Source organism: Branchiostoma floridae, chromosome 4 (assembly GCF_000003815.2).
Source record: "Branchiostoma floridae strain S238N-H82 chromosome 4, Bfl_VNyyK, whole genome shotgun sequence".
NCBI classification, from domain to species: domain Eukaryota; kingdom Metazoa; phylum Chordata; class Leptocardii; order Amphioxiformes; family Branchiostomatidae; genus Branchiostoma; species Branchiostoma floridae.
The window spans coordinates 2047096-2074392 of record NC_049982.1 but is presented as its reverse complement, the minus strand read 5'-3'; the positions used below and the strand labels follow the sequence as shown (position 1 = coordinate 2074392).

General features: G+C 43.7%; 1 protein-coding gene across 1 annotated transcript in view; it reads right to left on the bottom strand.

The window, feature by feature from the left end:
• Positions 1-6536: 6536 nt before the first annotated feature.
• LOC118412967 (UHRF1-binding protein 1-like) overlaps positions 6537-27297 on the bottom strand; it is a 50382-nt gene continuing 29621 nt past the window's right edge. Inside the window, 24 exon segments of the mRNA XM_035816060.1 lie at positions 6537-6880; positions 8725-8852; positions 9825-9933; positions 11233-11253; positions 11575-11831; positions 13309-13383; positions 14007-14076; positions 14200-14280; positions 14820-14953; positions 16248-16365; positions 16933-17013; positions 17408-17479; positions 17517-17588; positions 17647-17931; positions 18223-18720; positions 19966-21567; positions 22104-22299; positions 22302-22429; positions 23278-23370; positions 23739-23845; positions 24320-24461; positions 25418-25661; positions 25951-25969; positions 26503-26589. Of these exon segments, the coding sequence (XP_035671953.1) occupies positions 6602-6880; positions 8725-8852; positions 9825-9933; positions 11233-11253; positions 11575-11831; positions 13309-13383; positions 14007-14076; positions 14200-14280; positions 14820-14953; positions 16248-16365; positions 16933-17013; positions 17408-17479; positions 17517-17588; positions 17647-17931; positions 18223-18720; positions 19966-21567; positions 22104-22299; positions 22302-22429; positions 23278-23370; positions 23739-23845; positions 24320-24461; positions 25418-25661; positions 25951-25969; positions 26503-26589 (4898 nt within the window). The 3' untranslated portion in view covers positions 6537-6601.

The following is a 27297-nucleotide window of genomic DNA, read 5'->3' as shown; positions in this document are numbered from 1 at the left end:
CTAGGATTTCATTTCAATTCCCGAGCCGGGGCCCGGCCGGGTAGCTTTCGGAAACGAAAAATATGACATAAAAGGCAACAAAACGCACAGAACGTAAAGAAAATAGTCATTGGCATAAATTTGTGTATACTCATTCAATGGTAAACACTTTTATTTTTCGTTCCCGCAAACATCCCGGCCGGGCCCCGGTTTGGAAATGGGACCTCAACCTTAGTGGGTGGGAAACACTCCTACAAGTACCGACAAGACGCAGGTCAGCTCCCAATTGTATGGCTACTTGGCTGCTATAAGTATTTACACAGCAAGGAACAACCATGTACAAGTTTCGCCTCATGTATTTGCCAAAGGTATCAGTATCATACACACACGTACAGGATCAAACAACAAAGGTCGGCAGACACTGCAGCAGGCGTACCCTGGGGGCCAGACTCTAGCCGGGGTCGGCACGGAATCTGTTCGGCAGCTAAGGCACTTCTTCCCGAGGAGTTCAGACAATCACTCCGAGGAGGTGTCCTGCAGGGAGGGAGTTTTCCGGCCTAGAATCCACAGCACTGACTGGCCCCTCTTGGACATTGTGTGACAGGGGACACCTAGCTAAGTCCAACGTTGCTCCAAACCGGGCGGGCTTTTTATGGAAACGGAAAATAGAAATGTATACGTAAATTTATACACAAATGATGCTCACGGCTCATCTCTTTCGTCGTGTGATTTAGTGTCTTTTATGTCATACTTTCCTTTCCCCAAAGCTGCCCGGCCGGGTCCCAATTTAGAAATGTGAATTAGGCCTAAGGCGGAAAACTACCTCCTTGCACGACACCTCACCGAAGTGCTTATCTAAGGTCCTCGGAGAGACCTGCCTCGGCTGCCGTACAGATTGTCTGCCGTGCCAGGTCAGAGTCTGACCCCAGCAGGGGCAGTAATATCATACATGTATGCCGGTGTGCGCCTCAACGGAAAATAAACCAGCAGCAGTGTTCCCTCTTCAAACTCCCTGTATACAAAGCTTTTCAACACGTCACCACGAAGGGTGTTGGGGGTAGGGATAACCTATTTTACAGCGTAAAATGCTTTTAACAGCAGTTATGGTACACGTTAATAGCGTACGTGAGTGTAAAGCCTTGCCTCGGCTGCCGTACAGATTGTCTGTCGTGCCCGGTCAGAGTCTGACCCAGGAGGGGCAGTAATATCATACATGTATGCCGGTGTGCGCCTCAACAGAAAATAAACCAGCAGCAGTTTTTCCCCTTCAAACTCCCTGTATACAAAGATTTTCAACACGTCACCCCGGAGGGTGTTGGGGGTAGGGATAACCTATTTTACAGCGTAAACTGCTTTTAACAACAGTTATAGTACACGTTAATAGCATGAGTGTTAAGCCTTGTACAATGTATGACTCATTTCCAAGCAAGTGTACAAATCTGTGTCAGTCTCCGTGTTTTACGCCTATTTTTTTAAACATTAAGAGCATCTTTATTGTATTGTGACTTTCTAACTCTAAGAGGAGGAGACGATTGAAAAAGGTACAATACTAATAATATGTACAAAATGTTACAAAAACATGAGCGTTAAGTTGAGACAGAGCCGGAACCATACATCTGCTTGTTGATTATTGAAAGACACCATTCTCAGATTTCCCCAATATTCAGGATGGCAATTTCACAGAAAAAAAACGAAGTCCTCGAAAATCATTGAAGCCAATATAGAAACACATACACTGTTGTATACAGTATCGGTATTGTCACACAATTATACAGACAAAGCGTACAGGAAAACAATTATTATACAATTTTCGTCTGATTGACACAATATCCTAACTATATAAATATCTCCAATTAATGAGGTAACTAGAAAGCATTTTCCTACATGCAACGACACCAATCCTACAAAAGCATTCACGTCCGTTCCATTCATGGCTTAAGATTCATTGAGTTCAAATAAAAGCTTGGATCTGTGGCTTCATCTGTCATTGCATTAGTGGGGGGTTGGGGGATTGGGGTACTGTGGCTAATACAGCGTGGTAGCCTGTTAAAAATTATGACAGCCATCCGTCATATAAGTACATACAATATGGCAGTATTATAATAAATATGCCTGTCAAATTATTACAGAATGTATATCCTAACCTTGAAATCACATTGGCATGTCCAGTACTGTATCAGTACTAAGTACAAATGGTATACTAGTATATCGCAAATCTTACTCTCCAAGCAGAGGTTAGGCTCCGGCTGTTTTTTTTAGTCGTTTTTAGCGTGCTTTCTATTTATTATTTTATCTTGCTGTGTCAAAACCTAACGTTTGGCTGGCGTACTTCAAGATAAATGACAAAATAGAAAGCCCGATTATAACGACTAAAACAAACGTTAAAAAACAGCCGGAGCCTAACCTCTGCTTGGAGAGTACGCAAATCTGCCATTCTATCAAAACATACTTTATTAGGTGTTCTAAAGCAACATGTGCATGTTGCATAGCCATGGTTACAGTCACTGGAGAACAAACCACCATAGCTACAACAAAACTCCCATCTCTGAGACTTAAATGGCAGTGTCATGGATACAGTGTTCTACAGAGCTGTGGTTACAATGGTAATGTCAGTTCTGTGGCATTGTCATGGCCTTGGATATACTGTTCTATCATGTCTACTGAACAATGGTTACCATGGCGATGGCAATTCTGTCATAGATACACTGTCCTACAGAACCATGTTTACCATGGCAATGTCAGTTCTGTCATATATGGGCACACTGTTTAACACCACATGGTTAAGTTTTTCACCTTTTAAAAAATGTCCTTGCAGTACATAAAAGCAGCCTGCTTAGTAGAAGTGATCAGCGTACATGTGATGTTTTGGCCTGTGTTTACAAGGATTATCTGCAAACTTTTCAGTTCCATTCCTCCACTTTTCAGGTCGTGTACACATTTACAAATTGTAGAGAGGGGACTGGGATATATTTGCTACCAGTCTACATGTAGAGCCTTACTCTGCTCCCTATCGGAGCAGCCTTTGGTACTATACATGTATCTGTACTCTGGTTATGCAGAGTCACATTTCCAAATCGGCCACCATCAGGGCGTGAAAATTTAACAAAACACATGAAATATTAAAAACCATCAGTAATTGGCATAGTTTGTGTGTATTTCTTTTATCATCAATTTATGTTTCACTCCGGCAAAGCCACCCCACCAGGCCGTGGTTTGGAAATCTGACCCTGGCGTCACAGGGTTAGGCAGCGGGCTTACTGTAGAGAAAACACTGACGTAGGGAACATGCCTCTTGTACTACAGGGCTATCCCATGTCATTCTCTCATCAGGAAACCTTACAAGTCTCAGCATTAGTTTTAATGTCTGCTTTTACGATATTTACAAAAGGCGTTGCACTGGATATTCGCACACTATCTACAAGCTATTCAACTCTCCAAAAAGAACCAGATTTCACCCTTTTCAAGTCCTTAAACATAACAATCATGACAATTTGTACACAAAGGTGTAACATATCAATATGAATGAAACTATTAATGTGTCACCATTCATATACTAGTATGTCAATGCATGGATTACAATGGATGGATTGTATCAGAACACAGGTCGGAGGTCAAAGGTGATGACACAGTCATCTGACCTGAACTTTGACCTTTCCCATGAACAACGGTATGGGTGGGTCAGAGGTCAAAGGTGATGACTTAGCACATCTGACTTGAACTTTAACCTCCCATTTGAAAATATGCAATTGTCATGGTACATACCGCAAAGTTTGTGCCGTCAGATAAATAATTACTATCATTATGTGTAATTGATTGCCTTTCTGCCTTGCAGAATTAATTAACATGAAACATTACCAAATGTACATTATATTGCACTGATGGTTGCTCTAGTTGTATTCATGACATACACACTCAGTAATCTGAGCTGTACATAAACAATGTTTTAGACAGACTAGGTAGAGAGGAACATACAATAAACAGTAGTTTGCTACTCGATGGTGAAAACAGCAAAGGAGTTAATAACACTGTCATGCACTAGAAAGATCACACCTTTCGGTTTCCAAAATAACAAATATTTAGACCAACAAGCAAACAACAAACAAAAATAGCAGCAGTTCAGAGTAACACCACAGTCAAACTAAACCCTGTCATGGCTTTCTCACCAGCATTTATCTATATTCTCAAATATCTTATCAATTATGGCAATACAAAAAAAGAACACATTAGAAAATGTTACTTAAGTCAGCAGATTCAGCAGTTAATATGAAATTCAAGTTTTTCAAAAATGCATTCAAGCTTGAAACAGAAACATGAAATTAGCCTATATTAAGGAATAATATATTAAGTACACAGCAGCAAGTCAAATAACTTCAAAGCAAGTCAAATAACTTCACCCAAATGTTGAATGTCGTACTGAGAGAGACATTTCATATTGCTTGTGTGTGCGTGGAGCTTACTTCAAATTCCATGATTTTCTCTTTCCCAGTCATTATGTTGAAGCTTTCTCCCACCACATTCAGAGTTTCAATGGTTCTTTTCAACATTAAGTACGAACAAACAAAAACTGAAGTTCCATTGCTTCATATGGTGCCAAGCTTTAGATTTGAAACATCGATTAAAGATGGTTGCCAAGGGCTTTTATTTTGTGCTTTCAGGCTGGTACACACTGAAAACTTGTCATCTTCTATATGCAAACGTCTACAAATTAAAAAAAATAAGGTAAATCCAGAATCTTTTGAGTTTTCCTGTTGAAATCCAAATGGACCGACTCCAGTGAGAAGCATATTTTGTACTTCCTTCTTTCAATGGAAGGTACATGTAAATACTGGCATAGTTAACAAGGCAGCGCTTTTTCTGGTTTCACAACTTACATGTACATACAAGCCAATATTACAGTGCTTTTGATTTTTATTCTCGCTCTCACATTCAAGGATTTAGTAGCCTTCTGCAGTCTAGCTTTATACAGCATTCCGTTATTACTTATCCTACTACTTGTGTTGCAAATGGGTTATATCACTGTTACAAATGGTTCTAATATACAGAGAGGATATCTTTCCTGACTTCTTTTGACGACTCTGTGTGTGGTTGGATCGTTACGCTAATTTCTAACACTGTCCAGTGTGAAAAAAAATGTTACTTTTTACCACAAATGCAATCTGTCTTTTCTTTTTTTTTACTGCCTGAGTTGGTTGTGTGTGTCGGAGGCAACTAGTCAGTGTAGCGTGCGCGGTGCAGTGGTTAGCGTTCCCACTTTGGATTGTAAGGTCAGTGGTGAGGTCAAGGGTGAGAGGTCAAGGGTGAGAGGTCAGGCCCTGGCTATTGCTCCTCCCCTCAAGTTATACACAAAGGTCAAGGGTGAGAGGTCAGGCCCTGGCTATTGCTCCTCCCCTCAAGTTATACACAAACAATGTACATGTGCTTGCATGCTACTGGGAAGGGTTGCAGTCCCTTATCAGACATGAAGCAACGTTTGGAATCTTCACTCAGTCTGTACTTTTCGGAAAGAGCTGGGGAACATGGAGCAGTATATTTATACTGTACAGAGATGCAGAGCCTGTTTTTATGTTGCAACAAGCGGGAGTTCTTCAGCTGACTGAATTGAGGAAAAAAATTCTGTAGCTGCTGCTGCAGTAGTTTTGACAGGATCACAAAGTTCTCTTCACACAGCTTTGCATATTTTAACCTGACTGTACTTTTATGACTGTCTGTCACCTTCCTCAGGGCAATACTGACCATAGATGGTGCTTCTGCTGTGTGAAGAAAGTTCCTAACATGAACAAGTTTGTTCTTTTGACTGTTCATGACTGGAGTAGATTTCCTGATCAACTTTAGGTTCAAACGTCCAAAATGTCCTGGTCGTGACTTTGAGAGAACTTGTTATCCAGTGACCTTTCAACCTGATTCTATTCACAAAATAGTGGTCATAACAGCTCAACCTCTGCACCATGTGAGCAATCCCTTATCATAGTTCATGACTGGAGAAATTTGGGAGGCAAACTAGTGGTTTTGACATCTCAACTTCTGCACCATGTTTTACTAAGTACTTCAGAATCTTTAACAATTATCTTCTTGCTTTGTTTTACATCTTGACCAGAAGGCCACTTCACTTCTGCAGGGACAAGGTTATATATACACAATTTTTGAATACTAAAACCCTGGATTTTCTTACTATCAACTTTGAACCTAGCCCCCTGTTGCCTGGCTTACGAGTTGGCTTTATTCTGTGCTTTAACAATATGCTGTTTTCTGATTGTATCACTGTTGCTACTGTACACAGTTTCCTGTTGTTACAAGAGCGGGCTAACAGCAACACAAAACTGTGTATAATGGGAACTACGCAAGTAACACAGCAAGCAAAAAATAAACCCAACTCATATGCCTGCAAGGAAGGAGGATTGCGCATAATTGTACAGTAGCATTACACCACACACCCTGGTGCTGTGGGGTGGGGAGGGGGGCGCTGTGGGGTGGGGAGGGGGGCGCACATCACTTCCTGGGACTTCTCCTCTTGAGTTGGTCCCTCAGAAAGTTCTTCTCGCGGTCGGACTCAAGCATAGTGGTGTGGGAGGGGGGCGCTGTGGGGTGGGGAGGGGGGCGCTGTGGGGTGGGGAGGGGGCACACGTCACTTCCTTGGACTTCTCCTCTCGAGCTGATCTCTGAGGAAGTTCTTCTCGCGGTCCGACTCCAGCATTTCCTTCTGCACGTGCTCGAGCGTCCGCAGCAAGGTCGCCCGCTCCTGTTCCGCCTCCTGCAGGGCATGCTGGGTATCCAGCAGCTCTTCCCTCAGCTGCTGCTTCTCCCCCTGGAGGCACAGGTTCTCCGACAGCAGCTGTGACGTCATGCTGGCCTTCTGCTGTTCCCTCAGCCGCGCCAACTCCCTCTGGAGTTGCTCGTTTTCCTCCTGTTGCAATAAAAAGTAGGTGATCAGGGTCAATGGTAACACTGTCATGCACTAAAAAGATTACCTGGCAGGCAGAGAACTACCTTTAAAGTTTATAGACACACTCAAGCGAGATTCTGGGCTCGACAGACTGAGTAGCACAGCTGAACTGAGATCACTGATGAATGATAGGGAGGAGTGGAGAAGGAGGGTCCAGCATGCTTCCCGTGTTGATCACTGATGGAGGATAGGGAGGAGTGGAGAAGTAGGGTCCAGCATGCTTCCCGTGTTGATCACTGATGGAGGATAGGGAGGAGTGGAGAAGTAGGGTCCAGCATGCTTCCCGTGTTGATCACTGATGGAGGATAGGGAGGAGTGGAGAAGGAGGGTCCAGCATGCTTCCCGAGTTGGCATCTGATGATGTCCTCGACCGACCGACCGAAAAAGATTACGCTGCCTTAAACTTAAACCATTCAGTTTCCAAAATAAGAAAAATTTAGACCAACAAGTAAACAACAAACAAAAATAGCAGCAGTTCAGAGTAACACCACCACACCCTGTCATGGCTGTCTCACCAGCATTTATCTAATATAGTATTTTCCTCCTATTAGTAATATTACAACAAGAAGTGGGTGATCAGGGTCAATGTTTAGCAATAGCTTTAGACAATGCTGACAGTTAGATGTGCAAAGGTTAGATGTGATACATTTGTAGGTCATTCAGTATAATATAACCAGCTGCTGACGAGCCAAGTGCCTGCCAAGCTGTACTGATACAGATAGTTAGTATTCATTTACTGTAAATGCATTTAAGTTTGCGGGGATTTAATTTTGCGGTAGCGGGAAATGGACTTTTCGCGGTGGTTTTAATTTTGCGGTAGCACCATGCACTGTAGTCTTTGACTGTTATGGAAAAATGTTCGCGGTGGTTTTAAATTCGCAGTGAAGCGGCCGCCGCGAAAACCGCGAACATTAATCCACCACGAACATTTCTGCATTTACAGTATTCATTTGGCTGTACTATCAGTCAAGGTTACCCACAAGCCATTGCCTCTTGTACCAAAAGACCACAGGTTCAGATCATGGTCCAGTCATCAGTGCCCTGACTCCTAACTTTTACAATTAAAATATTAAGATATTTACAATTAATTTACCTGCTGCCGCACCGCGTGCCTGCGAAGCTGGTGTGTTACGCCGAAGGGCGGTTATACCGGCTATATAGATACAGATACAGAAGCTGGTGTGTTACGCCAAAGGACGGTTATACCGGCTATTTAGATACAGATACAGAAGCTGGTGTGTTACGCCGAAGGGCGGTTATACCGGCTATATAGATACAGATACAGAAGCTGGTGTGTTACGCCGAAGGGCGGTTATACCGGCTATATAGATACAGATACAGATACAGAAGCTGGTTTGTTACGCCGAAGGGCGGTTATACCGGCTATATAGATACAGATACAGAAGATAGGGGCTAAGCCAGATGTCCATGCCCCAAGGATGACAGAGAAACCACAACACATACATGCACAAGGTGACTGTGTGGTGACCTACCTTCAAGTTCCAAATGCACAGCATTGCATTAATAATAATATTAAATGATTTTGGGGAGTAACTTTTCCCCCTTTTTGAGAAGAAGTTACATGTATGTCTGTGTGTGCGTGTTGCCTGTGTGTTCTGGCTACATTTTAAATCTCCAAGCCTAGGATGGCCTTGTCATTGATAAAAGTCTGGGTGGCTAGTTGGGAAGCCTTGGAAGCAATCAGTTAAAACAACACATAAATCAACAGATACTTTTCTTCAGCCCATGGTTCACTGAAGTCCAATCCAGACTTAATAAATAGCAACATGTAAAGAGTGTCGTACCTTGAGCGCTGATATCTGTGTGACCCCTGACCCTCCTGCCTGTAGCCCTGATCTGCCTGCACCAGCCTGTGTGTACTCTGTCGGTCTCACAGATAAACTAACATCCGGCCGTGGGGAGGGCGCCAAACCTGTAACATCCACACATACATGTTATCTGTTATGACATCTGTGATCCGGCCGTGGGGAGGGGGCCAAACCTGTAACATCCACACATGCATGTTATCTGTTATGATATCTGTGTGCCGGTAGCTCTGGTCTACCTGTACCTGTAACATCCACACATGCATGTTATCTGTTGTGACATCTGTGTGCCTGTAGCTCTGGTCTGCCTGCACCAGCCTGTGTGTAGTCCGTTGGTCTCACTGATAAACCTACATCCGGCCGTGGGGAGGGGGCCAAACCTGTAACATCCACACATGCATGTTATCTGTTGTGACATCTGTGTGCCTGTAGCATTGGCCTGCCTGCACCTGTAACATCCACACATGTATGTTATCTGTTATGATATCTGTGTGCCTGTAGCCTGGTCTGCCTGCACCAAGCTGTGTGTATAGTCTGTCTGTCTCACTGACAGAGCACTATCCACCCCTGGCCAGGAGGCCAAACCTGAAACATAGTTACCAACTATTCAATCTTTATCCAGATAAACAATCTTAGGACAATTCAGACTCAGACAGCTGGATGGATTTGGGAGATTACTTTTGGATGTTTGCAGTGACATCCATCACTCTTCTTCAGCATCACTAGAATGAACTCAGGCATTACTTTCTAGTGACACTGAATGTGTGACTGTCTGTGATGGATGTCACTTGAAATGTCTAGATGGGAACTCTGAACTTCATCCAGTTGTATATATGTGTAGAGATTGAATTGTCAACAACAGAAGTGCACTCCTAACATGCCAGAATAGTCATCATTCTACATCATTCTATGACATGTGCATGTCATGAAAAGTACATTAATTTTCAAAAGATTATGGTACTTGAACACATACAATGTACCTCATACTCAAACTCCTAGTCCAGCTGCTAAGGATGCTACTTTGCACCAAAAAACTTTTAAATACATCCATATTCTACAGAAGTCTCGGTATTACTTACAGGTGAGATGGAATATTCCGTCCTCCCTCCGTACCACAGTGGCGCGGTCCACGTGGATGTCCAGAGGGACAGTCCCGGGAGAACCAGGGTTAAGGGGAGGGCCGTCGTCCTGGTAATGGGGGAATAGAGTTTACTTTGTGTCCATACAATGTAAACTTTGTGTCCATACAATGTAGATGGGAAAGATACTTCATGTATAGGTATCTAATGATTAATATGTGTGGTTAATAGTATTAGCTTTAAGGCTAAATTAGCTTATTTTATCTTAAATTTTGTTCCCTAAGCTAGTGTCAGATAAGCGCAGGTAGCTTCTACCTTTCATGGATTGTATCATGAATTACTTACTTTCTGGTATGATTTCTTACAGTACGACATAACGTTTGGTCAAAGCCGAACAAAAATACACATCCTCTCTTGATGAGCGTGAATTTCAAAGGCAGAAAAAATCTACTGTATAAAAAGTTGCTGGTTAGTAACATTGTTAGTAAATTTTTTTTTTCAAAGTCAATCAAACATTCATGTCCTTTACAAAGTCCATGTAACTGGAACATATCTAGGGCACAGATCAGAGTTGTGCAAAATATTGACTCTTGGAATTTAAAAAAAAAACAGGAAAGGGGCAGGGCAGAAGTTTCTTGAAGTCTTACCCAGAACTCCTAAATCGAGCAAGCGGGAAACCCAAATCCACAGGTGAACAACATACATGTACGGTCAAACAGACATACAATCATACTGCTCACAGTGGGGTGTGTGGGACATTGGTGGGAGCAAGGTGTTTACCTTTAAAGTTATAACATTATGCACTGATTAATCTGTCACACTATTCAGGGATCGAAATACTTTTTTCTGCATACCTGCACAGGTGCAGGTAACATTGAAAATTACCTGCACCAGACAAATTTTACCTGCACCACTCTGAATTTAGGAAGTATGGATCATACTAGAATTGTTCGGGAACCATTGCTATTTATACTTAATAGGTGGTAAAATTCAATGCAGCTAATAACAATCAACATACACCTACATCACAGGACATTTATGCATGTAAAACCCTTTATATGGATCAGTGCAGGTTAGGTGCAGGTAGACACCAGTAATGCCTGCACAGCTCCAGTTTTACCTGCACTAACCTGCATATGCAGGTGGTATTTAGAGCACTGCTATTGTTTGCTTCCTTCCATTCAACGTTGGGTAATTCAGAAGGCAATGTGTCATTACAAAAGGCTTTCAAAGGTATAGACCATCAGCGACATGGCAAACAATATTTCATGAAAAAATTAGAAGAAGTGAAGAAAGGTGAGTTGTATAAAATAAAACAGCAACAACTAGACAGACATCTAGAAAGAATGATGATTTACAAGACAAATTGTGTTTAAGAACAACCGTGTCTGTGCCATTTGGGACTTACCAAAGGTAGGAAAAGCTTGATCTGAGACAACAGAACAAGAGAGACAGACGTGAAAGTGTAATAACAATGCAGTACATTGTCTTAAAACATCCACCAAAAAACAAACAAATTCTCAAAAAAGTGTTGAACAATGAGGAACAAAAAAAGAACAAGAAAATCAATTCTCACAAAACCATGTATCACATGTTGAATATGTTCGGAAATCAGTTCAAATTGGATGAAATGGCAAAGGCAAAATCTAAAAGATGACAGTATCATCCAAATGTTGGAGAGGCACCACAAGTTGCAATACCGAGTAGAATGGCCTCCGCCCCTGGGGTGTAGCCAAAAACGTTAACTCACCACAAGGCTTAACTGCGAATCGACGAAATCCACTCTCATCGGCATGGGGGTGGTGAGAATCTCATCCTCGATCAGGCTCGCAACCCCTGTCAGCGTTGACATGGTAACGACCCCGGCCGCGCCCTGCAGCTGCAGTTCCAGGTGACCCAGCTTGGGGGCGTTGGGAGAATACCGCGCTGCGTGCGGCCCGCTCTCCAGGCGAGCAGACACATGCGGAAAGGCGTCCGTCGGAGGGGGCAGGGGCACGTCTTTCTTTCCTGCAATTATGGACGTTACAAAAACCATCAACTTCATAATCCTGGTGTTCTAAAAAGTTCATAGTTGAAACTTAGCGCCAAAGCAAACCCCAAAAACAGTCAAGTCAGTCTAACTCTAAGTGACTGTTGCTTTTTTTCACTTTTCACAAGAGTTTTACCCTGGCAGACAACCTCAGATATATTTCTGTTGACAATTGCTGTGTTCAGATGGTAACTCAACATATCTTTCTTTCTGGTGGCGTCTACTGTCTACTTGTCTTTTCAGTATTTACTAAGGATTCTTAACTCTCTGAGTTTTACATTTTTGCAAAATGCTAAAATAAACAAAAATAAAAGATGACCTCACTGGTAAAATACAATTTTATGAATCGAGAAAGTCATGCATTCCTGAAAACAAAGAAATCAAATTAGTATTAATTAAGAAAAAAAGGAATAATTGACAAAGTAAACGACTGCAAAGAACAAAGGATTGTGGGTAACAGGAACCAGAGAGCCCCTGACCGGGAATGATGGGATGGATCTGAGAAAAGGGAAAAGAAACGAAGCATCAAAATGAAGCGACACACTTAAAAACCCTAAATCTACAGGGGAACAGAAGGTTGGATGAACGCTAACACAAGCAGCATGCAGTTACTGTAGCACAGCTCTGAAAGACGAGAAAAAATCAATCACTCCTTTGTCAAATGTGCTTTAACATTAACTGAAATAAATGCAATGTTGTCCTAGATTTTCAAAATTTGCATAAAGTCTTACCAGCGTTAAAAATTTACGACAAAGTTTTTTTTTTTTTTTTTCAAAAAGCATTCCATGCTTTTGTGCAGCCGGAATCTGTTATACACTGATGTACAAAAGCCCATTATCCTATTTCATTGGTTATTTTTCAGAAATAGCCAAATAATCTAATACACCTTTCTCACGCGGCGGCCATGATAGATCGAAGACGAGGTCAATGAGGCAAACAGACAAAACTTATTTCTAAAATCAGGTCCCATTTAGTTTCCCCCCAAACCACACAAATTTTCATGATACAAGATAGAATAATAAATACTACAAGAAGTGTTATGCACCGAAAGATGTAGCAATTTAGAGTAGTGAAGACTGACCCCATAGTCCCTAAAGAGATGCAAAATTAAAACATAGTAATGCAAATTTTTGACGGATTTGTAGCCATTCACTTAATGGTCGCTTTCCTAATTGGCAGACTATCATAAGTTGAACTGCTAATTATGATGGACAGCTTTTTGTTTGCCACATTGAACTCTTTTTAGATCTATCATGGCCGCCGCGTGAGAAAGGTGTATTCAAGGTTTGAGCACAATTGTACAGTGTAGGTACCATCAAAGTTGAAGACTCCTGGCAAGACATAAAGAATGGCCTGGGTCTTCAACTTTGAACCCATGCATGTGAACTCTAAACCTTGAACTAGCCTATCTATACAGCTAACAACCACGGGACAAAACACAACGGCGACCATCACCCCTTCTCCTCCGGGAAGGGCTGTCCTCTGTCGGAAACATCGTCCTGAATTTGATGTGACGTCGATGCCTCTTTCCTGCAACGCAACATCAGTCAAGTCAATAACAGCTGTATACAATGTGCACTTTCAATCTGGAAATAGACCCTTCAGAGTGAGTTAAAAATCTAATATCTTAACTTTCATTATAGAAATTGCTAAACTTTCTTTCCAACACTGAATTAATTTAGGGTAAGTCCCTATATTAATTCAGTGTTGGAAAGAAAGTTTAGCAATTTCTATAATGTATTCTACCAACACAGATGAACTTTCATGCTAAAATCTTAACTTTCGTTTAAATCATACATTAATTAATGGTCACAAAACTTTATATTTGCTATCACCCAAAAGTACAGAATTTTCCCCTCAAATTTCAAAATTTTTGACTATAAATGTTGAAGTCCCAAAGTCGTTCAAAATCTAAGGAGGCAAGATTATATGAGATACCACGATCTTATTTTTACAAATTTTCCAGTAAATGGACAGATAAGGTTACAATGTAGACTTTGTCCCGCGCCTGTCACAAGGCTGTAAATGTTCGCTAAAGTTGAACTCTAAATCATCCTGGAAAATGCTGGAAAATACATTGATAATAGTTTCTGTGGAAATAGCAAAGCAAGAACTTTGAAAACGAAAAGTGGATTAACTGGAAATTTCCTTACTCTGGCTGATTTTTGCGAGGAATTCCTGCACGTCGACCTCTCTCCTCTCCTCGAAGGTTATTTCCTGCCCCTGCAGTTTGGTGAAGTTGTCTCGCTGGTGGTTCGACAACTCCAGCCCGATATCCGACAGGTGCAGTACCAGCACTGTGGCCTAGGGGGCGCAAGGAAAAGAATAACTTAGAAATGTCTGCCCCTGCAGTTTGGTGAAGTTGTCTCGCTGGTGGTTGGACAACTCCAGCCCTATATCAGACAGGTGCAGTACCAGCACGGTGGCCTAGGGGCACAAGGCACAAATTATGAGTTGAATTTTGCAACTACTGTTTGTCTTTTACACACTATACATGTATGCATTGTGGTACAAAGCACAAAAAGTCATGCTGGAATAGTTAAAGTAACTGTACGGTGGCCTAGGGGCACAAGGCACAAATTATGAGTTGAATTTTGCAACTACTGTTTGTCTTTTACACACTATACATGTATGCATTGTGGTACAAGCACAAAAAGTCATGCTGGAATAGTTAAAGTAACTGTTCTAAAAGAATAGTTATTTTTTCGATGCAGCTGAAAGATGTGGTGATTCATTTTTCTGCGTCAGTTCAGAAACAAAATTTTGCAAACTTAAGACAGTTTGTCTTTTATTGCGGCTATAACATGTCTTATCCAGTCAGAGCACCATCAGCTTAAAGCTTAGTATACAGTTTTTCTATTCTTGGCCCTCTCTAAGGTCTGAACTACTAGTAAGGTTATAGTACATGGAATAGTTTGTTTTTCATCGCTGCCCTAGTCAATCTGAGTACCATCAGCTGAGCTTACAGTTTTTCTGTTCTTGGCGTCCTCTAAGGTTGCAGAACTGCCTCCTGCGCTCTGTGAGACCTCCTCTGTGGAACTCTCGCTGTCGCAGTACTCAAGCGTCACCTTCTTAGGTCTGGTCCCACCCTCTCCCTCACCTGCAATACAGGTATTGTAAAAGAATAACAAAACAATGTAACATCATGATCATGTAGTTTAGTGGGAACTCTTCTGCTAAAATGAAGGACTGACATTCTGTGCAATAAAAGATGAGAAACCTTCAAGCAGGGCAGAAAGAATTGGCTATCCTTTGGCTGCAGTAACTGTTCCACCTTTCCTGGGACTACATTTTGTGCCTCCTGTGCTTTACCTTCACTTCTAACAAGGTTTGTATTGCATGTACGTAATAAACTATGTACCAAACCCACAGTCTTTCAAAATGGATGGAGGCCGTTGAACATGTACATTTGTATACCTCTGCTCTCTTCCATACAAAAATATTCAATAAACATAGAATACAGACATTGTACAACGTAAGACTTACATTGTGCAATAGGGGCCTCTATCATGGTAACAGAACTTAACATTATACCATCCTGTCCATGGTCTAAAGTCTGAACAGGACAAAAATGTAACTATAGCCCACCTGACAGGGCATTAGGCCGTCCGTCCCTGCCATCCTCCAGCGAAGGAGGCAAGCCTTTATCAACAGAACTACCAGTAACAATGTACCATCCTGTCCATGGTCTATAGTCTGAGTAGGACAAAAATGTAACTATAGCCCACCTGACAGGGCAGAAGGCCGTCCATCCCTGCCATCCTCCAGCGAAGGAGGCAAGCCTTTATCAGGGTAACACAACTACCAGTAACAATGTACCATCCTGTCCATGGTCTAAACAGCCCTGAACAGCCCTGGACATTGTGTACTGAACATTACCACCACCCAGGTATGACAAAGAATGATCATAGCATACAGTGTACCTGACAGGGCAGTAGGCCGTCCGTCCCTGCCGTCCTCCAGCGAAGGAGGCAAGCCTTTATCAACAGAACTACCAGAAAACAATGTACCATCCTGTCCATGGTCTAAACAGCCCTGGACATTGTGTACTGAACATTATCACCACCCAGGTATGACAAAGAATGATCATAGCATACAGTGTACCTGACAGGGCAGTAGGCCGTCCGTCCCTGCCATCCTCCAGCGAAGGAGGCAAGCCTTTATCAGGATAACAGAACTACCAGTAACAATGTACCATCCTGTCCATGGCCTATAGTCTGAACAGGACAAAAATGTAACTATAGCCTACCTGACAGGGCAGTAGGCCGTCCGTCCCTGCCATCCTCCAGCGAAGGAGGCAAGCCTTTATCAGGATAACAGAACTACCAGTAACAATGTACCATCCTGTCCATGGCCTAAAGTCTGAGTAGGACTCAAATGTAACTATAGCCCACCTGACAGGGCAGTAGGCCGTCCGTCCCTGCCGTCCTCCAGCGAAGCTTGTCTGGTCGGTTCTGCATCGCCACCGCGCTCGAACGACGACTGGTGGCTGACGGGGGCGCTCCTGCTCCCCTGGGGTGGTGAACAAAAGTTTAAATCATTAAAACACCTTTCAGCGCCTCTTTGTTTCTATTGCCCTGGGCCAGTGGGCCAGTTAGGCAACTACAGTAAAGTGTTAATCCACTGACAATGGTGTGTGTTCAACCCCCATACTTTATTTCATATGTCCTGTGTGCTAAAGCCCCCTTTACAAATCAAGAATTTAGCTCGGCCGAGTTGTTAGCGAGCTCTTAATTAGGAGGAGGTATGACCCTGATGCCTACGAACAAATGGTAGAGTTTCTTCGTCGGCATCAGGGTTATACCTCCTCGTAATTTAGAGCTCGCTGACAACTCGGCCGAGCTAAATTCTTGATTTGTAAAGGGGGCTTTAGAGAAAGGAGTCTGTACCAATTTTAAAGATTGATTTTGTTTGATAGGAGCTCTGGTACTTAGAGAGGGCAGGGAGCATTAACATGCATCATAGGTAATTCAGGTTACATATTAATCTGAAGTGAAACATTTTCTGTAAAGGAAGTACATGTAGAGCTAATCTATTACAAATTAAACATTATTCTGCTCACTAACCAACCCAACTCACCTCACAGACAAGGAGATGGTATCCACCGACAGTGTGGACACATCTGTCTCTGACAGGATATATGCGTCCCCACTGTCCGTGCTGTCGAACAAACAAACAAACAAACAAAAACAAACAAGTCTCACCTGGGAAGAGATGGAGAGGGTGTCGACCGACCGTGTGGACATTTCGGTCCCTGCCAGGACATACAGATCCCTGCTGTCCAACAAACAAACAAACAAACAAACAAACTCACCTGCGAGGAGATGGAGAGGGTGTCGACCGACAGTGTGGACATTTCCGTCCCTGCCAGGACATACAGATCCCCCCTGTCCAACAAACAAACAAACAAACAAACAAACAAACAAACTCATCTGGGAGGAGATGGAGAGGATGTCGACCGACAGTGTGGACATTTCCGTCCCTGCCAGGACATACAGATCCCCACTGTCCAACAAACAAACAAACAAACAAACAAACAAACAAACAAACTCACCTGGGAAGAGATGGAGAGGGTGTCGACCGACAGTGTGAACATTTCGGTCCCTGCCAGGACGTACGGGTCCCGCTGTCCAACAAACAAACAAACAAACAAACAAACTCACCTGGGAGGAGATGGAGAGGGTGTCGACCGACAGTGTGGACATTTCCGTCCCTGCCAGGACGTACGGGTCCCGCTGTCGAACAAACAAACAAACAAACAAACAAACAAACAAACAAACAAACAAGTCTCACCTGGGAGGAGATGGAGAGGGTGTCGACCGACAGCGTGGACATTTCAGTCCCTGCCAGGACATACGGGTCTCCACTATCCGAGCTGTCCAAGGACATGTTGTCCAGCGAGAAGTTGTCGAGGGACATCTCGTCGAGCGAGAGCTGAGACTGCGACAGGAGGCCGATGCGAAGCTGGGCGGCGATGTTAGCCGCAGAGAAGTCGCTGAACTTGCCGAACTTCTTCTCGAAGAGAGGGCTGTCCTTCGCCACTTCCTTGGTTCCGTCAGAAACGGTCAGTTTTGGCACCTGGTTTACAGGGAAAAAGAGAAAGTGGTAAAAAAAAAGTGAAGCGGCCGCTGCGAAAACTCCCGAGGATTAAACGACCGCGAAACTTTCTGCATTTACGGTATATAGTATTAAATTTCATAGGATCATTGTCCGACATTTTGTTGATTACATAATGTTCTTGACTGCATGGATGGCTTACCTTTATCAACAAAGATCATACATTATGGACCAATAATTATATAATCATGTATATGACTTACGAAAATTATGATGACGAATTTTCAATACAAAACAAATATTGAGACAAACCTGCTTGGTTGGCATTGCACTCACTGCTCCCCTGTCCTGCTGTGGTTGATCCATTTTTATGCTTTCTTGTCTCTCATTGGCTGAATCCGCTACGTTCCCGCTCCCCCTGCCGCTGTCAGCGCCGTCTCTCGACGGCGACTTGCGTAACGTCGTCACGTCGTCCCCCGCGAAACTTTTAGGCCTCTCCCCGGAGGAAAGGTTCCTTTTCTTCCTGGAGTTTTCCCCCCCGTTATTTTCCTCGTCAGACGAAAGGCTCATGAGCGCCGTGTCGCTCTGCGACTTCGCCACGTGATTGTTTCCCGCCGTGCTCTCCGCGATACCGCTGTCCACCGGCGATGGCGACGTTGTACGCGGGGTCGTTGACCCCGGCACCATGAGCGTGTCCGTTTGTAGCGAACTTCTCCGCTGTGACCCCGTGACATCCTGCGCGCTCCCGGCCACGCTGCCCGCACCCCTCGTCCCCTCCGGAGGGGCAGGGAGAATGAGTGACAGCTCCACCTGGCGAGTTTGACAAAATTCATAAATGAAGGTAAAAAGATATGCCAATAAGCAGTTACTCAAGCAACTGGATATGATTTTGGAAACGGTCAGACGTTTCAGATGGCATCCACCAGTTTTCGTCAGTGACACTGAAGTGATCTGAAAGAAACTGGTTTTTATACCCTAACTATGAAAGAAGACAATTTTAGATGTCCAATAGGATAGAAAGTCATTGTAAGACAATTTCTGGCTACTTAAGGTACTACAGGCAGGCACTAAACAAGATTAACAAGTTTGATTCAAAATGTACAGGCTTGCAGGATATCCAGCTAATATCCTGAACTGTTCTGAACATCACAACTGGTAGCTCCATAATTGTGTAATTACAATAAAAACAATACTAGGGCAACAATTCACATAAAATGTCACACATGCCATTAAAATATTTGTAGGCGTTCTCTTTTGAATATCAGGTAAGGTGTGCAGCAGAATATCTTTATCTGCAACATGTAAACATTAAAAGAAGAATCTTTAACGGGTAGGCACTGAACACACATTGAAATGCAGAAACAACATGGAGCGGTGACCAGGGAAGAATTATCGGTTTCAAGAAAACATGAGCTTTTATTGAACTATTTTAACTGTTACAGTGACGGTGACGGTGTAATATCCAACACAAAAATTGGACTCACCCAAATTTTCTACTGAACAGCACAAGTCTTTGTCAAAGAATGATGTTGTGATGTCACGTTATGCAGATAGAACATGTGACTCAGTGTAAGCAATGGATCATAGGTTGCAGGAAGTCTATGGTGCCCAACGTCACGACAGCAGTGGATTGTTCATTCCTTGACACAGACTGGTGCTGTTCAGTCTAAAATTTGGGTGAGTCTGATTTTTGTGTTGGATATTACAGTTGAACTAGTTCAATAATGACTTCTACCAACACTTTCAAGTTAACTGATTATGAGTTTCACCTGGCGACAGCATCCGGCGATGCAGGAGCTTGAGACGTCGGACAGCCGCCCCGCATGGAGCCATGGAAACCATACTTCCGAAAAAATTTCATCAAGTTGGTAGAATATAGGATAAAGGAGAATTCTTGAACACAACCAGGATGTGCTTACTTGCTTGCATTTCGGTGTCTATCAGACACCTTCAGAAGATCTAAGGAAGGTGTCTGATAGACACTGAAACATAAGCACATTAAGTATAACCTGGTTGTGTACAAGAATTCTCCTAATATTCCATTATGAGTTTTACCTGGCGACAGCATCCAGCGATGCAGGAGCTGGAAACATCGGACGGCCGCCCCCTAATGGCGACTGCATCCTCCTCCATGCAGTCCTGCAGCTGTGCAATGGACTCCTGCAGCCGCAGCAGGAACAGGTACTGGTCGTGGGTCACCACTCCACAGACCTTCGATGGCGTGTGCAGCAACATGTGCGAGTCAGCCTCCGTTCGGCCGAACTCCGCACCCGGGTCAAAGTCCATCGGGTCGTCCGAGGACAAGACTTCGTCCACGCTTATCGACTTACCGCGAAGCATCCGCTCGAAAGCCGAGGCCTTGTCCAGCTCGGGACTCGACAGGGAGCGTTCCCGCGAGAGCATCGGCCGCGACTGTCTCGTCGTCTCCCACTCCTGTTGAAAGGGCCTTTCCTCAGGGATCACGCGATGATGCGTAACCGGAGGCCTTTCCAGCGGCCTGTCCCTCTCGCGGAAGGCCGGAATCTCGGCCACTGAAAATACCCCCCCCACCACCGCCGCCTGTTGCACTGCCGCCGCCGCGTCGGCTCCCCCCTTCTGTCCAACCGGCCCGTTCATGAACACGTTCTCCTGGTCAGGGCTCGAGTCGCTGTCCGAGAGCGACTTGGTCTTGAAGGTGGAACTGAGTCTCTTTGACGGAGGCTGGTTGCTGAACATCTCTCGCACAAGTTCGTCCTCCTCCGACCCAGGAGACTTCTCCTTGCGGCCGCCGTTCGACCCGCGGTAGTATTCCATCAGTCTCTTGCGCTTCTCGTCACGAGCTTCCTCCTCGTGTTTTTCGTGTCTCGAGTGTTGGAGGTGTCTATCGCTACTACCCTGTTCGTGTTTGTGCACAGCCTCCCTTTTGTGGCGGTCTTTAGTACTGTGTTCGGTAAAATGGCTGCTGCTCTTTTGCATGTTGCGATGAGAGCCACGCTCGTCGTGCCGCAGCGAGTGACCTCTGGGCTCGGACTGAGTCCTCTGGTATGACTTTGATGATCCTGATTGGTTGCTATGATGTGGCCTTTTCATTGATTGGTCGCTCTGATAGGACTTTATCCCTGATTGGCTGCTAGATAAGGGCCTCTGGTCGGCCCGATGTCTCCTATGCTGTGATTGGTCAGCTTCCTTATGTTGATGTCTCCTGTGCTGCGATTGGTCGGCTTCACCATGCTGATGCCTCCTGTGCTTTGATTGGTCAGCCTCTGCATGCTGATGTCTCCTGTGCTGTGATTGGTCGGTTTCTCCTGACTGATGTCTCCTGCGCTGTGATTGGGGGGTTCTATGACCCCTGACCTGAGATGGGGCAGATGAAACCGCTCCGATAGTGTCCCCTTTCTCTTCCGTTTGTGACGGATCGCTATGACCTTGAAGCGGTTTACAAATCCACAAGTGCAGCGGAACAGCGTCGATAAAGGGCAGAGGTCGACCCTTGGCGCTCGCAACGTCTCCAAAGTCAACCCAAAACTGCTCAAAGTACATCAGCCACACGTCCTTTGACCTTTCACCCCGCAGGACGTTGGCCTGAGAGTTCGTGCTCCCGATGGGCGGCGGCCGCGCAGCGGAGGTGTCGAACGATATCCCATCATGCATTGCCTCGTCCCAGAATTCATTGCACACCTGAGTAATGACATTATACTTATTATTATGTTTAGGCTTGGATTTATGACCTCATATAACATAATTTTGATTTGAAATTGGATTACAACATAATGATTTCAATAACCTATACATCATGGAGCTTGATATACGACAGATATTGTGTTAAATTCAAGTTCTTGACCACGGTAACAGAATTGAAAATTGTACTCATATCACCGCAAGAAATAAAGTGAATTGCTTAAAAATCAGGCAGATTTCTAACGTCAATCAAAAATTAATACCAAGTCTTAGAAAAATCATAAACTGAAGTTTCATGTTTAGACGAACCGATAGATATCAACCCAAACAATTTGGTCTCCAGGTTGACATCTTGCAAACTTTAAGATGGTAGTCACCTGTTATGTCAGTCCTTTCACAAATGTAGTAAAACCAAATATATAAACAAATAGTATCAATTTATGCCAAAAATCAGTTACTCAAGCAACTGAATATGATTTTGGTTACTTTTTGAAGAAAATATCCAATTCCCATTTGTCGATGGAAATAAGTCGAACCTGTTGGAAGTCTCCGTCCTTATTAGGAAACCTCTCCTCGTCCCTGAACAGCACGGAAGCCGAGAAGTTTTCCAGCACGGCCTTCAGGTCCTCCCGCGTGCAGTTGGTTCCGACCCGCGAGTTGGTCAGCACGGTACGCGAACTTTGAACTACCAGGGACTGGGGACGGTCAGGCTGGTCTGGGACGGGCTTCTCCGCAGGCAAGGAGATCTAAATAAACAAACAAACAAACAAACAAACATCAGCACGGTGCGCGAACTCTGCACCACCAGCGACTGGGGGCGGTCAGGCTGGTCTGGGACGGGCTTCTCCGCAGGCAGGGAGATCTAAATAAATAAACAAACAAACAAACATCAGCACGGTGCGCGAACTCTGCACCACCAGCAACTGGGGGCAGTCTGGCTGGTCTGGGACTGGCTTCTCCGCAGGCAGGGAGATCTAAACAAACAAACAAACAAACAAACATTATGGATAAACCAGAAAGCTAATCATTAGCGTGGAGTTGGTCTCGACCCGCGAGTTGGTCAGCACCGTGCGCGAACTCTGCACCACCAGCGACTGGGGGCGGTCTGGCTGGTCTGGGACGGGCTTCTCCGCAGGCAGGGAGATCTAAACAAACAAACAAACAAACAAACAAACAAACGTCAGCACGGTGCGGGAACTCTGCACCACCAGCGACTGGGGGCGGTCTGGCTGGCTGGGACGGGCTTCTCTGCAGGCAGGGAGATCTAACATCACAGGTAAAAAGCAGGTTATGATAACTGAATGAAAGTTCACCTTCAAATTCCAAAGTGAAAAAAGTTGAACTTTGTTCCAACACAAAAGAAAGAAATCAGTGCAGCGAGTCATCTATCTGAAGAAGGTCGGAGTGTCCAACCGAAAATTTATGGTGAGTCTTTCTTTTGTGTTGGAACAAAGTTTAAACTTTTTTCACACACGTCAGGTTATTCTTGAGGTTCACTTTAGATATCCAGAATAAAAGTTGCTGAAGACATTTTTGAGAAGGCAGTCTTATTGACCTTAGTTGGTATCTGGCAGAATTGCGTTGGTGTTACAAAAAAAATGCTTAAAAGTCTTAAAATATTAATTCTAAAACAAACAAGACCAGACTGTAAGTAAAGTCTTATGGATCCTAAATGAACTGTTGTAGAACACCTAAAGGATCTACATGTACCTTTGGCATGAGTATCTCCAGCCTGATGTCCACATGTAGGGAGGCTGAGGCCGGCTCTTCCACAGACTCCTGACGGTCCATCGGTGCAGCAGCCTGGAGGAGAGACAAGCACATCGCCATGGAAACTAAGTTTAGAACACTCAGTGCAAGACATTGCTTTCAATTCTATCACATACTTTAGGTACAATGCAGATAAATTTCGTTTGTCACCTGTGATTATGTACTAGGTATGTGCAAAGAGCTTTGATATCTATTCAAACTTGTATGAAATTAAATTTTGAAGTTTTGAACACACCATGCTCTGTGCCACGTTGAGCAGGAACTGGTTTGAGTTATCTACATGTGTTTGTTTGTTTGTTTGTTTATTTGTTTGTACCCACCATGCTCTGTGCCACGTTGAGCAGGAACTGGTTGGTGTTATCTACATGTGTTTGTTTGTTTGTTTGTTTGTCTGTACCCACCATGCTCTGTGCCACGTTGAGCAGGAACTGGTTGGCCCACAGGACAGTCATGTAGTCCAGGGTGAGCTGGATAGCGTTGACCTGGCCGTAGATGTTCGGGGACGGAACTGCAACAACAACACGTTTTCACTCTACTATGTTTTTACCATGACATTTTTTTTTAATGTTAATGGCCTACCAGGACTGAATATAATCTGTATCTGTGTAATATGACTGTTACCTCCCTCATGACCTCAAGGACAAGTGGCCTGCAGGCCAATCTGATCTTCTCATGAATAAATTGTTCTGTTTGTTCAAACAAATGACAGACACACACACACACAAAGACACCCAATTCTGACCTGGATGATCGACTCCCTCAGGAATTACTTAGTAGTATACTCCGTGTACTCCTGGTGAACAGTATAGATCACATAAACCTACAGACAGACAGACACACACACACACACCCATATCTCACCTGGATGATCGACTCCCTCAGGAAAGTAGTACTCTGTGTACTCCGGTGAACGGTATAAATCACAAAAACATACAGACAGACATACACGCAGACTGACAACCACACAGAAACCCATTCTCACCTGGATGATCGACTCCCTCAGGAAAGTAGTACTCCGTGTACTCCAGGTGTACAGCTGACATCTCTTGTGGCAGGTACAGAGCCTTCTTGTCTGACGAGAAAAACTTCTTGGGGGTGGAGTGTCTGGTGTCAGAGGTGCTCACCTGAGGAAGAACACGATTCAGGTGAACAAAAAAGGGCCAGTCACAACATTTACTATAGCTGTCATTATCATTAGAGAAACAGATGCACAAGAGAGAAACAGATGCGCAAGAGAGAAACAGATGCGCAAGAGAGAAACAGATGCGCAAGAGAGAAACAGATGCGCAAGAGAGAAACAGATGCGCAAGAGAGAAACAGATGCGCAAGAGAGAAACAGATGCCCAAGAGAGAAACAGATGCGCAAGAGAGAAACAGATGCGCAAGAGAGAAACAGATGCGCAAGAGAGAAACAGATGCGCAAGAGAGAAACAGATGCGCAAGAGAGAAACAGATGCGCAAGAGAGAAACAGATGCACAAATGATGGTGATAACAATCTTCTGTAATTGACAGAAGAATTCATAAGGGTTTGTACAACAGTTACTCTGATTTATCAAACAAAAGTTGTTCCAAATGGTAAACGTGCTCGAGGCACCTCCTCCAACAAGGGGCCCCCATTTTATGTCACTTCTGAAAGATGGGTGTAGTTCCAACCAGAATGCCCTTCCCCGTATTTCAGTTGGGGTTTCCCAGTTACCAACTATTGGAACCAGGTGCTCAAATGTGACGCAGCGCAGCAAATTGAGTTACAGGGATATCCTAATATTAAGACTACTCTTCTTGTACAAGGGGTGATCGACAAATTCTCGGCCTCACCCAGAAATAACAAGGACAACTCAAATTTTGAAGACAATATAGATGTCACGTATAAAGTCTTTTATGAATGTAGACCAAAAGTTAAATTATTGTGATTAATACTTTACAGGCGACACCCTGACGTAATGACTGCAATGATTTGAAATTTGAGTTGCGCTTAATACATTATTTCTGGGTGAGGCCGAGAACTTATTGATCACCCCTTGTACATGCCTGATAACGCAATTGCAGATATCATTAGCTCTAAGACTGACGACGACTCACTTGGTACAGTTCAAAGTCCTCCAGTCTAAAGACGATCCCACTACTCATCAGCTTAGGACGAGGCTTGTGACCCCTCGCCCCAGGCTGCTGACCTCTGACCTCCTCCTGACCTCCGTCCTTTGACTCCTGACCCTCAGCAGCATCTGCAGTGGCTTTTTTCCACTCCTTGAGTTGGTGCTTGAACTCTGCGAGCAGCAGCTCCGCCCATTGGTCCCGCGCGTCCATGCACTCATTGTGGCGGAACCAGTGCTTCTTATTCATGCCTGGCAAATGGTAAACATGTGTCAAACATGGCACATTACACTGATGTAGCCACACATGCACTCATTGTGGCGGAACCAGTGCTTATTATTCATGCCTGGCAAATGGTAAACATGTGTCAAACATGGCACATTACACTGATGTAGCCACACATGCACTCATTGTGGCGGAACCAGTGCTTCTTATTCATGCCTCAAATGGTAAATATGTGTCAAACATGACACACTACATGTATGTACTATCATGTAGCCATGCACTCATTGTGGCGTAACCAGTGCTTCTTATTCATGCCTGGGCAAATGGTAAACATGGTGTTAAACATGACACATTACATGACATATACTATCATGTAGCCAAGTTGTGTGGACTGGACCAATCAGAAGAGTCCATTCCTATTGGCTACAAATCCAGAATGTTATAACCATGGGTTCATAAAGAAAAAGGCCGTGCAATAATTAATGGCCAAAAATGGATGCTATCAATGTCACTTGAAATACTTCAGGGTGGGCCATCAAATCTTACTATAAGTTATGATAACGTTTTTATGATTGTGATTTTGGGTTCAACATTTAACATAATTATTCACAAAAGAAATTATTGTAAACGCGTTTAAGTTTGCAAGAATTTAATTTTGCGGCATCAGGAGAAATGGAGTGTTCATGGTGGTTTTCAGTTCGTGATAATGTAGCACCACATCCTGTAGTCACATACTGTAATGGAAGAATATTTGCGGTGGTTTTGAGTTTGAAAACCGTGAACATAAAACAACCACATTTCTGCAATTACTGTGTTATTGATACCAAACAAATAAGAAAGCCACTGACCGACAAAATGGTATGGGTAGTAATCCAGCATCAGCCTGTGGAGGGTGATCTGCATGGCCCCGCCGTCCGTTCTTCTGTTAAACTTTTCTGTGGGAAACAGGACAGAGTCAGTACAACAACAGGACGGGAACAGCACACCACACCACCATCTGTACTGTTAGTGAGACTCGATCTGTGGACATGCATCGGGGCACCCTACAGGCAGCTCAGGAAAGTAAACGGAAAACGGAACATTCTCTCGGAAGATCACAGGACTGGTTATAACAACATTTCAGCTCATATGAAAACCTATTCTATGTTTAGAATCTGTTGCACAAATTGAGATAATTGCTATAACACAATGGAAAGTACACAAACCATGAATTTTCAGTCAATCTGGCTGTCAAATGTCTCATTCATTCACTGCACTGACTTTACAGAAACTGGAAGTCTGATGACTCAGGAGTGAATCAATAAGACATCTGGAGGTCAGCAAGATTCTCTACAATACAGAGTTTTTTCTGTTGAACTTTTAAGGTTTCCGGGGCGGCTAATTAGGTGATTTGAGCTGTTTTGAACTTGCGCTGTTTTATCATTAAATAAGTAAGAGAGAACTTGGGTTGTAATGAATATTGGTAGGTATCCTACCCAGTTGCAGGTCATAAGTTTACACCAAAACTCCTTAGAAATGAGCATTGTATCCAATTATCATGCAAGTCATAATTTGAATCTTTAAAATTTTGAAAATTGCACAAATGGATTTCTGCACATCTATAGGGGGTAAAAGAAGGTCTTCTGTTTACTTTCCTGTCATGC